This window comes from Sebastes fasciatus, chromosome 22 (assembly GCF_043250625.1).
Source record: "Sebastes fasciatus isolate fSebFas1 chromosome 22, fSebFas1.pri, whole genome shotgun sequence".
NCBI classification, from domain to species: domain Eukaryota; kingdom Metazoa; phylum Chordata; class Actinopteri; order Perciformes; family Sebastidae; genus Sebastes; species Sebastes fasciatus.
In genome coordinates, this window is record NC_133816.1 from 11337761 (window position 1) to 11350262 (window position 12502).

The following is a 12502-nucleotide window of genomic DNA, read 5'->3' on the forward strand; positions in this document are numbered from 1 at the left end:
CAATACTACGACTTTATTCTCATAATATTATGACTTTATTCTCATAATATTATGACTTTATTCTCTTAAACTTATGACTTTATTCTCATAATATTATGACTTTATTCTCGTAATATTATGACTTTATTCTCTTAAACTTATGACTTTATTCTTATAATATTACAACTTTATTCTCATAATTTAACGACTTTATTCTCATAATAATATGACTTTATTCTCATAATAGTATCACTTTATTCTCAGCTTTAAACCTGTAGTGCTCTAATATGGCCACTAGGGGCCTCTCATCACCATCACCAAACCAGCTTCATGCTGTCATCGAGAAGGCAACACCCGAGGAGAACAACCTCTCTGTCTGACTGTCTGTAGCAGCTAACCAGGACAATAAGTAAACAGCACAATGTGAGGGTTTAGTGTCGGCACATAACACGTCATGATCGCCTGTGAAGGAGACGACGTTTGCAGTTTGGTCCACGATGAGCGGCTGCAGTGTGAGTTCAGCATCCTTCATGATGTGCTCTCTTGTATCAGCTGCAGGGGTTTGATTTAGGATCGCAATGGACAGATTATATTGGAAGTCGGCCTGATGCATTCTGTTGCACCCAATGTGTGCATTGTCTCTATTGTGCATCGTTTATTACAACGAGTGACGTCTTTATTTGTCGATAGAGGATGCAGGATGCTGCGAGGAGGAAGCTGTGTTGTTGCTAGGATACTGGACTGGGTTTGGTGCTGATGGGAGGATTTTTAGTGCTAATTTGTGTCTTTGCCTTTTTGCATCCTCTGTGTGAATAGAAACGGGAGAGGGAGCAGAGAAGGAAACTGCAGCACTTTCTAAGTGACCTGGCTTTACTTGGATCATTACAGGTCAGTGAATTGCACATGCAGATTAGATTAAACATCACACTATTACTTGTATAATCTTGTTTTGTGTTGCAGGGTTTTAAATACTTCCAGCCTTGGCTCAGAGGGAAGGAGGAGCTGCTGCTGACGGTCGTTAATGAGGATCTGGTTAGTGTCTCACTTCTGTATTTCCTCATGTATTTTTCATCATCATCATCAGTGACTGTATGAATGAACCTGTCCATGTCCTGTCCTGTCCCGCAGGGTTGGCGTTCCCCAGGTTTCGTGGTCTCCAGAGCCTCCTCCTACTCCTCCAACAGCAGCAGCTGTAACAGCAGCGATGTCTCCCCCAGCAGCAGCTCCCCTAGCCTGGCCAGCCGGAGCAGCTCTCCCCTGCCCGGGGAGCCTCCAGGCCCACGAGAGCCTCCTCCGTCGCACACACCACACACCAAGACGCAGCCACAGACTGTCAGGTGATTGATGTGTGTCTGGAAAAAGAAACACGTATATGTGTGATTATATTTGTGATGTTTTCAAATCTGATATTGGGCAACAGGCTTATGTGGTAGCATCTTGATTGACATTCATTGGCATCACTTCCTATTAGTCCTGTACAACAGTACAGGTAGTTTTACATTGACTGTAAGTGGAAATGATGAGCAAGCCATTACATTTGATGACTGTAATTCTGTAGCCTAGGATCATGGATGGATTACAGAATGGGCCTACCGGGCACAGGCCCAGGGGCCCCCCTGGCCTTCACCTACAAAATGTCACTCAAAGAGACACGTACCAACTAGGAAGAGACTCAAAATTACCACAAAGAGGCACCAAAAGACTACAAAGAGGCCAAAACAACTACAAAGAGATGCAAAACAGCTGCAAAGAGACACAAAGAGACTCACAAAGTCTATGAAAAGGGGCAAAACACCCACAAAGAGACACAACATGACCACAAACAGACACAAACGACTATTAAAAGGTGCAAAAAAAACACAAAGAGACACGTAATAACTGCAAAGAGACACAAAATGGCTACAAAAAGGGGCAAAATAACCACAAAGAGACACAAAATGACAACAAAGAGACATAAAACAACCACAAAGAGACACAAAATGACAACAAAGAGACATAAAACAACCACAAAGAGACACAAAATGACAACAAAGAGACATAAAACAACCACAAAGAGACACAAAACGACAACAAAGAGACATAAGACAACCACAAAGAGACACAAAACGACAACAAAGGGACACAAAATGATGACAGAGACACAAAATGACTACAAAGAGATGCAAAACAGCCACAAAGAGACACATAATGACTACATTAGCTCACGTTTGTATTACAAGCGTAATCGGTTCCACCTTGAATGAGTATGCCTTTAAAGTGCTGAAAATCAATTGGTAGATTGGCGGAAAATTGATCGACAACAATTTTAATAATTGATTAATTGTTTAAATATTTGGTCATGGGAAAAAAAATGGTGATTACATCTTCTCAAATGTGAGGATTTGCTGATTTTCTCAATTTTATATTGTTGTAAATAGGGTTGATTGGGGGAAAAAAATTCTACACACCCTAACCTATAAGTAAGCTCTCAACAAAGCACTTTACTGCTCCCAGGTGCAGATGTCTCAAACTCGTGTGATAGACTCATACAGTGACACAAAACCCATTGGTGGATCTCTCTCTGTCCTCAGGGCCCCCAGCATCGAGGAGCATCTCCTCCCAGCCTCTCCCAGTGAACGAGAGATAGCAGTGCCTGTGAGTGCTTCTTCAGCCAGTCTCACTTTTCCAAACCACTAACTTGACTTCACTCATGTCTCACACACGTCCTCCACTTTGTCCCTCAACAGGAGGTGAACTGCACTCTGTTTTTACTGGCCGGCTACGTCAAGTACGGACGGCCCTACGCCTGGATACGCTCCAATCACGAGCGCCTGGTAAACATCGGAGGCACCGATTCGATGGTCAAGGACACGCCCATGAAACTCAAGTCCATCGCGGACTGGCAGACGCGAGGTATGGAAACAATGTGAGGAATCCAAACATGAGACGGCTATTGTTTCACTGCGCATATTGAATAATTACAAGATTTTCCACGAGCTAAATCAGAAGCAGATGTTTAACCTTCTTAGAGACTACTGTTTGGTGTGGATTAGGGTTGTGGAAAAAGCTCTGGGTGCTTTAGTTAGAATGATTACTATACACTGCTAGATTTTTACAAATGATTATTACAATTTCAGTTGTGTTTTTCAGGTATTCGTGTGTGGGACGTCATCAGTGAGCTGGTGTGTCTGTGCACCGTGCCCTCTCCATCTAACCCCTTCGCCCTGGACATGCGCTACATCAAAAGCCTTCCCCTCCCCGACCGCTTCCTCGTCACCGGCGCTCTCTTAAACTTCCTGGAGATGTACGTGGTTTACGGAAACCGGGACGAGTTGCACTACGACAAAGGTGGGAAATCATATTGAGAGTCATAGAGAAAGTACAGCACATCATTTTGATTTTTAATACACCATTATTATTGACGCCAGCAGGTGATGCTGTTTAGCTACATTCTACACACTCCACATTTGGATTTTAGGGCATCAGTGACCAGTTTTTGACAAGTTTTCTCCTTTCAGTGGTCGAGGAGGTGAAGCCTCTGAGGCGTCTCCACGTCCAGTCCCTGCTGGAGTTACAGCAACACAGGGAGAGCTCCGGGTCGGCGGCAGTTAGTCCCACAGTGCAGGGGTCCTCTGGAGAGGAGTGACTACGATTATGATCCACATCCAGATGAGATACCATCAGTGCACTTTAACTGACTTTTTGTTGTAAAAAAAAAAAAGACAGCAAATTCAGGTTCAAATGTGAACAAAAGGACTATTGAGGTTGTTTTTTTTGTGTTGTGGCGTGTTCTCGTATAGAGAGCACTCTATTGGTACACACTGTACTTATTTCTTTCAAGGCTACACAGTCCAGTATCTGTATCTTTACTACAGTTGGAGAGTAATCTTGTGTATGAGGAGTTTTTGATAATGTGAAAACACTGGAAGAATAACCCTGGGAAATGAGTCACATGACTGAGATTAAACATCCCAGGACCTCTCTGAATGTCTTGCCCTGCCACCCCAAAAACCCTTCAGTCATGCTCTCCCACACACACACACACTTGACTGCTTCAGGCCAAATATAACATTTTAAAAGTGGAGCGAATCAGGGTCAAAGTTAAAGCTGGTTAAACATTAGTCTCCTTGAAAGTTACAGAAAACAAACACTTACAGACAAACATAATGTTGTATAAAAGGTTTTAATATTTCATAAAATACATATTTAATTAAATATGTACAATGACATAAAAACAGTACATTGATAAAATAGCAGGCACTTTAACCCCTTTTTTTCTGAGATTGGGGCTGCGCCGTTTGTATTTGAAAAAGATACATCACGAGTACAAAAAATGAACTGATAAAAACATCGTGGCACATCAGTCAAAAACACCCTTCCTGTTAATTTTTTTTAAAAAAGGCGACATCGCTAGCTTAGTTTTGGTCAGAAAAAACACAAAATGACAAGTGAATAGTAGCCCCAGGGTGTACCACTAATCCTGTAAACCATAAAACAGAAAGCACCATCATGAGTTACGCAATACCGCACACATCCTATAACCGTCACTTTAACTTAAAGTAGTTATGGCGCCTTTTATGGCTTTGTGAATGTGAGCAAGGCTCTGCGTTAAAAAAAAGCACATTGTAGCATCTAACTGCTCAATATGCAAAGTCATGGTTGGACGTTGCTCAAATCCCCCCCACCCCCACCCTTCCATTTGGAATGCAGGTGCACGGACGCGAATTCCTCACAGAGGCTCCGCATGGGAACACAGCGTTCCCAGTGTTCGGACACAAACAAACCGGCAAGTCATGGCCGAGTGTGCTTTTCTCCACGTAAATGCAAATAATTCATGGCAGTGGACAGTTGGGATCTGTGTTGTTGTTTTTGCAGGATGCTGCTGTTGGGAGAGGGAGGATTTTGTTGACCCTGCAGGTTCTGCTCGGGTCTATTTTTCCCAAATGCAGGTGCTACTGACCTCTTTGGAAACTTGATTTCCTGACTAGGAATTAAATCTGTCAGAAAATGACAGACTATAATCAATTTTACTTTCCCTTTGTATAACACAATACACTGCATTTTCCCTCTGACATCTATGTAATCTTGGCCAAAACTCTCACAACGTAGATTAAAAAAGGTAGGTTTTGTCCATCCGATTAAAAAAATACAGGAAGAGAAACATACTAGTGCCACAGGGTAAAAAAAGATTCTAATAAAAAAGAAATCTCATGACCTGTCAAAAAATGTCAGTTAAATAAAAAAAATCAGCCTTCATAAAAAAAAAAGCTGTTGTCGTCTTTTTCCAGTTTTTGGTTGTCATCTGTGGATCATTTGGCCAACATCTGCTGTCGTTGTTGGTTTAATTGTCTCTTTGATGGCTTAAAATGTCAAGAAGACAAACAAGCCAACTACAGAAATGAACCAGTCCGGTCCTCAAATGGCTTGCAGCCAGTCACAAGTCCTCACATAGCTGTTGACAGGTGAACAAAAGGGCAGCCGTCAACAGCGTTTTGCGCTACATCGGAAGCCACTCTTGCAAAAGTCAACTTTGCTGCGTCAAAAACCTTCAAGTCCACACGCTCACTGATCCTCTCACAAGTCCTCATACATCCAAATGTGGTCACATCCCCTTTTGTCCTTCCTTCAGTCTTGTAGTCATTCCCTCCCTCCCATCGGTGCGGTCATCCATGAGGTCGTCGTCAGGTTAATGTTGTCCCATCATGTCTGAAGGGTTAAAACGGAGTTTCAGCTCCAGCTGTCGGAGCCAGATCCTCTTCTCGTGATGACTTTGAGGGGGCTACGAGACACAGAGTTGCCCCTCTTCTTCCAGCGAGCTGAAAAGAAAAGACACAATCGGTGGTGAGTCCGTGGCTTGACAGCTGCAAATGTAAATTGAACACTGGTGTATCAATGTTAATTATTATGAACATCCAACCAGCTCCACTAGTTTGTCGACCTTGATTCTAAAGTGTCCTAGTTAGTGACGGTATTTATTTACTGCGACCTACATCACTTGGTTTGTAATTACTTTTCATTAAATGTGCTTGCTGCAGTGTAAATCTCATCTTTCTAAACAACTTAATGAGCAAGAGGAGAGCATGATGAAGACAATGTAGTATGAGAAGGACAAATGGCACCTTTATCCGATTGGTCAAAAGTCTTGAAATTTGGTATGAACATACTTTAGGCAAGTATCTAACAGGACAAATTTCATTAAAAGGCGCTTAAACTAACTCATTGGTTCAAATGGAAAAGAAAGCTGGACTAAATGTTTTTTTAGGTTTCTGTTTCTCACCTTTTCCCAGATTGTTCGGCAGCGTGGAGCTCTTGGTGTTGGCGGGAGAGTTGGACAAGTCATCCCCCGATTTCCCCTTTGTCTCTCCCAGGTGAAGCGTGGCCAAGCCGTTCTGCTGCCAGTCGCTCAGCGCCCGCTGGAAGGAATGCGCCAGACAGGCCGTCATGTCTAGCGCCCGCTCCGCCCGGCTGCACCAGAACACCCGACACTGCAGCTGCTGCCCCTGGTGTTTGCAGATGTACAGGAAGACGTTGGGCCGGTTGGCGTCCGCGGCGCAGTACGCGATATCCTGCAGGTACGTCTTAGTGAGCTGCCGACCCGTGCTCAGCTCCTTGACCTCGATGTATCTTGGGCGCACCACCAGGGCGTGATCTTTGCTCGGCTTCTTCCCGTTGGCGAGACCGTCCAGCAGGTGGCTAATAGCGTCTTGGGCCTGCTCTCGATCCAGGGAGAAGATTTTCTCCGTGCCCAGGTACTGGACTTTAAAGAGAGGGTCACCGTGGGATAAAGACTCCGTGCGGTCGCGGCGAAAGCGGCGACGTAGCGCGGCAGGGGAGTTCTTGAGAGTCTGCATGAATTGGAAAGGGGTGAGGGACATGGTGTGCTTCAGGCTGGGTTTGGAGGGAACTTTAGCAGAGGCGTTTCCGCCGGTGGTCAGCTGGTCCTCTTCAGAGCCTCGTCCACTCTTCCACCTTTCTTCTACAAATGGAGCGTAGTTGCATCCACTGCTTTGTTCTGAAACGAGGCAGATAAAGACAAGTGACGTTAGCAGATGAATAATTGAGCGGGACAGGTCCTTGATGTGGGAAAAACATGCAGTCAGCACAACTTGTACTGCAAAACAAAAGGCCACTAGAAAGGATCAGTTACGAAGGTGACGCATGTGAGGAATATTCATTTACCACAGACACCAGCTATTAAATATTTACCCGCCAGGTTTGTCTTTGTCGTCATGGACATTATGTACGTTACCTGTGTGGTTAACCTTTAATTTAATATTCCCATGTTTCCATGCCAATATTAAATTGCAGGTTACCCACACAGGTAGCGTACATTGCCATCTTTAAACCCAACCCTGTGCCAAACACTCATATGAAGAATTCGGTGACCTTGCCAACTCACGTCTTGCGCAACGTCCACATCTGGCCTCCCATTGTCTCCCATCCTACGAACCCACAGAACTGCCTGTTCCCTATTGTGTTCAACTTTATTTTTTCCCCACCCTTTCTCTTTTCTCGGACATTCTTTCAACATCCTAGCTCCTCAGAAGTGAGCTGCAGAGAGAAACCACCGACTGTTCCAAGGTAGCGGCCATTGTTAGGTCGACCCCCTGTGCAGGAAACAGCTTTGCACCCCCCCCCCTAAATATTTCTCCAACAAAACAATGGCGTGCCTTTGCGAGTGTGTCACATCATAAAAAAGATGCAAGTTGAACTAGAGCCTCGGGCAACCCAGGGCATGCACACACACAGTTACACGTGTGGGTTACAAACATGTGCACACTTTCACTTGGAAACAAACACACACAGCAATAGCTATGTGTTTTGCATTAAACCAATATTAACTGTGCAAAACTGATTTCCCCAATCTCAATAATTAAACTTATCTCAATCCAGGTAAGGGTTTATCATGTGCATTAAAGTAACTTCATGTGATAATAAAAAACAGCTATCCTTTAACCTGCACAGAGCACTGTCACATCCAAACAGTCCATCCTGTTGCTGTTGTAAGGAGACTTTGGAAGTGGACAGAACATATCTGATTATATTTAACTTTATTCTGTATCATATTGAGAGATTATTGCACCGAAACTATATTTTAAATATGTTTCAAAACACACTACAAATAAATGTACAGACAAATATCAACTAAGAGGTTATATTAAGGATCCATTCTTCATTCCAGGATGCACCATATAAAGTAGATGAAACATGCATGTTATTAGTTTGGTTCACCTAATCTAAAAAGCAATTGATGAAGCTAAAAAAAATGTATGCCGAATTAACCAACAGAGCCTAGTGATTAGTTAAACAGCTAAAAACATATGCTGTGAGACGTATAGTCTCAGAGATAAGCGAGATAACTTTAAATTGGCAGATTTTTTAGTGTAGTTTGGCGAGCCCCTAAGACAACTGTCTAAAAAACATACATTTCTCGCTACTTATTACCAATATGCACGAAACAATAATTAAAGTAGCATGTTGTTTTAAAACTGTCATTACTTTACACAAAAAAAAAAAGTGTCTTACCTGGCCACAGTTTCATGCAAACGATGTCCTCGTGCGTCTCAGGTGAACCGCAGAACTCAGTGATGTTTTTAAACACACTTTGCAGGTGCAGGTGTGCTAATCCTTCTTGTTTACGCAAAACCAGCTTGAAAGTCGATTAACATAAACACATTAGTCGTCTCTTCGTATCGGCTTTGCAAGTGAGCTCAGATCGGCAAAGAAACGTCGGTGAGACTATAGTTTATGTGCAGACTGGATCATGCTCTTCTCGCTCTCCCTGCTGAGTGGAGTGAGTCGGACAGCTCCCGGGACTACCTTTTTAAAACAAGCGTAGGCGCGCACACGTCACACACGTGGACGAGCACTTGAGTGTCAGCGATCAGTGAGGAGGAGGAGGAGGAGGAGGAGGAGGAGGCTGATTGGTGTGTGTGGGCAGAGAAAGAGGTTTCACTGATTTACAATAGAGAGGTTTACAATACATGGCAGGATGGATATCAATTGGCACACATGTTTGTCTTTTACTGGCATTGGTGTTTTAAGGAAGATCTATGGCATATGTGTACACACACCTTATCACAGCTTTTCCAGTATATTTCACCTGAAGTAGGTTTAAATCAACTGATTTCACAATGTGTGACATGTATTCTATAATGCAAATGCTGTATCTCACTCTTTATTGAAGGAAATATGATGTTTACACTGAGTGAAATTATTCAGACTGTTTTATGGTTTATTAAACTGGAAGTGTTTTAGATGTCTTGCGCATCATTTCCTGCAAATTCCCCCCAATATATTCAGCCTGACTTATTTGGTATTTCTCTGGAAACTTTTGGGCTCTCCACTTTTAAATGAAGTTCTGTGGGTTTGAACAATGTTTGACTGCAAATTGGGTCTTACTAAAAGTCTTATTGATTTCCATGTCCATAGTCACGAAATGTAATGTATTGATTTGTGTACATGGACACGAATTTCACTTTTTGGTCGTGATGGTCACGTTGTAAATCGGGAAGTATAAAGAGCAGCGAACACCGCGTAGGGAGGAGGTCGAGGTGGATGGGTGGGTCGAAAAACTTGGAGATGTTATGTTCGTGTCCTGTGTGAAACCACAAGTCAAAGTTGATTTATTTGCCACGTAACTTCCGTACTAAATGATCAAAATTGTTATTAAATTCTCAATCAATCAACCAACTGATTAATCGACTAATTATTTCAGCACTAATTGAAAAGATTTGTCCAAATGAATCGTGATAAAACGTTATATTTTTGCATTATCATTAAAATGAAGGCTTCTTATGACAATATATTCACAAGTCCATGACGCTATACAGTACATATGCTCTACCAAGTGAGAGTTTGTATATGTAGAAAACAAGGGTGAGGAAACATCTGAAACCCACTACCTTTCATTACCTACACATTGCGTCACAGCCCGTCTCTAATGGGGTTCACTGGTCTCACTGGTTCAGATCTGCTTCAAGTGTTTATTCTGGGGGCATTTTGAACAGTGGCAGAAGGGAAACCTTAAATGGTTCCATGTGTGTGTACGCGTCTGTGCATCTGTATGTGTGTGTGTGTGTGTGGCTGGGTGTGCCTGATGTGTGGAAACAGTAGGGCCCCTGTTTCTTCTGGGTTTGGCCCAACAACAGTTAAGTTCTGAACGTCACACTCGCCTCGGCGCCTCGCAGGACACACTGGAACTATTCTTGGGGCACCGGTGACATAATGGAGCATCTCAGACAGGCTCCCACCCTCCCTACGTATCTCACAACGTGCAGCAACGACACAGTCAGCATCCAAACCGTGGCATAGGCAGGAGTGCAGCTGCGGTCTGTACAGGTTTATTAAAAGCAATACCCAATGTACAGTACCTTGTGTTTTTAGGCTTATTTGGTTGTTTCGCAATATTGTATCATGCTAAAGACACTCAATCTAACTACTGTATCAGATGGATTGCCATAAAATGTTGTAAAACTTTTCCCTTATTCAGTGAAATATCAACATCAACCCAATCGCACGGGAAGGCGTATAAATAGCGCATTACACAGACATTCTGCATGTCATGAGCTTTTCGTGTGTCGTTTGTACGCCGCTTATGATTTGTATGCCATGCAACAAAACTACGGTAACGTTTGCAGTTAGGTTTAGGCAACAAAACCACTCACTTAGATTTAGGCAATAAATCTACTTAGTTAGGTTTAGGAAACTCATCATGGTTGGGCTTAAAATAAGTATGTAAACTAAGTAAAATGAGTACGGAAACAACGTAAAATAAGTACGGAAAACGAGACACAAACTTCAATAAAAAACAAAAAAGTCAATAACGTAACTTACAAAACAAAACACCGGTCTTCTGGTTAAAAGTCGTGTGTTTGTTGGACTACAGACTACATGGCGTACAGATGACAAAAGCAAGAAAGGCGTTCTTATTGCACGCTAAATGCCTTGCTCATTATCGTGGCATTCATACGACTTTTGTTACGACTGGCCTGACCTGACATACACCAAATTGTGTACAGATACACATAGCTCCTAGAAGATGTATTCTAATAACTTTGGTGACCATATAAGGTTGACACTTTTGTTTTTTAGTGAAATTACTCTAAGAACTATCAGATGCCATGACATTTAGTTCAGATATCAATGTAACTTTTCATCTTTCACCATCATTACATCCAAATTGTATCCATATCCTGCTCAAAATATCAGCATTGTCATTGTGAGTATGTTAGTCTGCTGATGTTACTATTTATCTTAAAGTACCACTGTGCCAAAGCACAGCCTCACAGAGCTGCTAGCATGTCTGCAGACTAGTTTTGTTAATATTCCTGCAGCAGAAGAATTTGCATATAAGCCATCAATTTAATTATAATTTTTTTAAATTATTTAATGTCAATCCATCAGAATCAGAGCAAAGTCATTTTTTAGGCTCCACAAATTAGCCAATTCAACAAATAGCCACATTATTATGAGTGGGCGTGGGTGCTGCTGTTACAGACACACCCAGTTGTTCAGAAAGTAATTGGCAGCCATTAGTCCACGTCTTTTCACGGCTAGCCTACTTTTGACAGAAACCAGGCAAGTTTCCAATCCTCCCAGTAGGTCATTGAAAGTCATTGTGGGGAAACAAAGACAATCTCTACGACTGCTACAGCAAGATGCAAATGGAATGGTTCACGAAAGTAACATGTCAGGACAAAACTGCTCCTTGACTGGTAAAAGTCAAACCAGTTCACGCCTGAGCTGGGTGGAAATTTTGGGATTTCGAGGAACAAAATGGCATAGTGTTTCTTTAACAAAACAGGAGCAAGTCGCAGAGAGAGCGAAACTGAAGTGTTTTGTGATGAGATTAGCTTTTAAATCACACTAGGTAATCACAACTCCAGTGAAACAGAGTCCTAAAGACCACGGGTGTTGTTCCAAGAAGCAGGTTTACTGATTTATCTGGTTCACTGAGAACAGTTTCCAACATATTCACAGCGTCGTGACCTCTGCTCTGGTAGTCATATTAAAAGGGTTGTAACAGTGCTATTGTTGGAAGCAGGGCAAACACATACAATTTAGGAAGTAAATTGACACTGAGCTCCCACCCATCCGTGGTAGAAATGTTTTATGCCCAGTTCCCTTTTTCTAAACTGTTGTAACTCAAATATCAATGGCATTTACTAGGCTTGTCAACAGTGAAGACAGCGTTCCAGTTTGCTATCTCTTGAGTTCCATAGAAGCAAAAAGCACATCACAATCTGTACCTGGCATCGTCACAACCAGTGCTTGTGAGTCATTAACTCTAAGCTTCACGTGATAATTACCGGAGCAGTCAGTCACGTTCTAGCTACATTGCTAACGTAACAAACAAAAACATTCCAATGAGCTATTTACAGAGTCCGGGAGTGGCCTTGGAGAGAACAAATATATATATTGAGGCCACAATTTACTTATTTGTGCGCATGAGATATTTGTCCCTTCAATTTAATTAAATCGTTCCTACGTGTTGATTCATTTGTGCAAACAAGATAGTAATTCGTGGCCTCAGTTTAATTAA

The 12502-nt window shown here is 42.4% G+C and overlaps 2 protein-coding genes across 2 annotated transcripts; one reads left to right on the forward strand and one right to left on the reverse strand.

The window, feature by feature from the left end:
• Positions 1–278: 278 nt before the first annotated feature.
• Positions 279–4344, forward strand: LOC141760363 (uncharacterized). The gene is made up of 8 exons (XM_074623076.1): positions 279–491; positions 796–867; positions 940–1011; positions 1108–1316; positions 2550–2613; positions 2706–2871; positions 3109–3306; positions 3477–4344. Exons 1-8 carry the CDS (start codon positions 477–479, stop codon positions 3602–3604), a joined length of 924 nt encoding a protein of 307 aa, XP_074479177.1. The 5' UTR covers positions 279–476; the 3' UTR covers positions 3605–4344.
• LOC141760364 (uncharacterized) lies at positions 4123–8794 on the reverse strand. The gene is made up of 3 exons (XM_074623077.1): positions 8485–8794; positions 6236–6970; positions 4123–5774 (listed from the first exon to the last, which is right to left on the reverse strand). Exons 1-3 carry the CDS (start codon positions 8498–8500, stop codon positions 5686–5688), a joined length of 840 nt encoding a protein of 279 aa, XP_074479178.1. The 5' UTR covers positions 8501–8794; the 3' UTR covers positions 4123–5685.
• Between the last annotated feature and the right edge of the window lie 3708 nt (positions 8795–12502).

Coding starts and splice junctions, on each gene's coding strand:
- LOC141760363 (XM_074623076.1), top strand. Junction 1,012..1,107: donor CGGTCGTTAATGAGGATCTG/GTTAGTGTCTCA, acceptor CCTGTCCCGCAG/GGTTGGCGTTCCCCAGGTTT. Junction 2,872..3,108: donor CGCGGACTGGCAGACGCGAG/GTATGGAAACAA, acceptor TGTGTTTTTCAG/GTATTCGTGTGTGGGACGTC.
- LOC141760364 (XM_074623077.1), bottom strand. Junction 5,775..6,235: donor GCCGAACAATCTGGGAAAAG/GTGAGAAACAGA, acceptor TTTTCTTTTCAG/CTCGCTGGAAGAAGAGGGGC.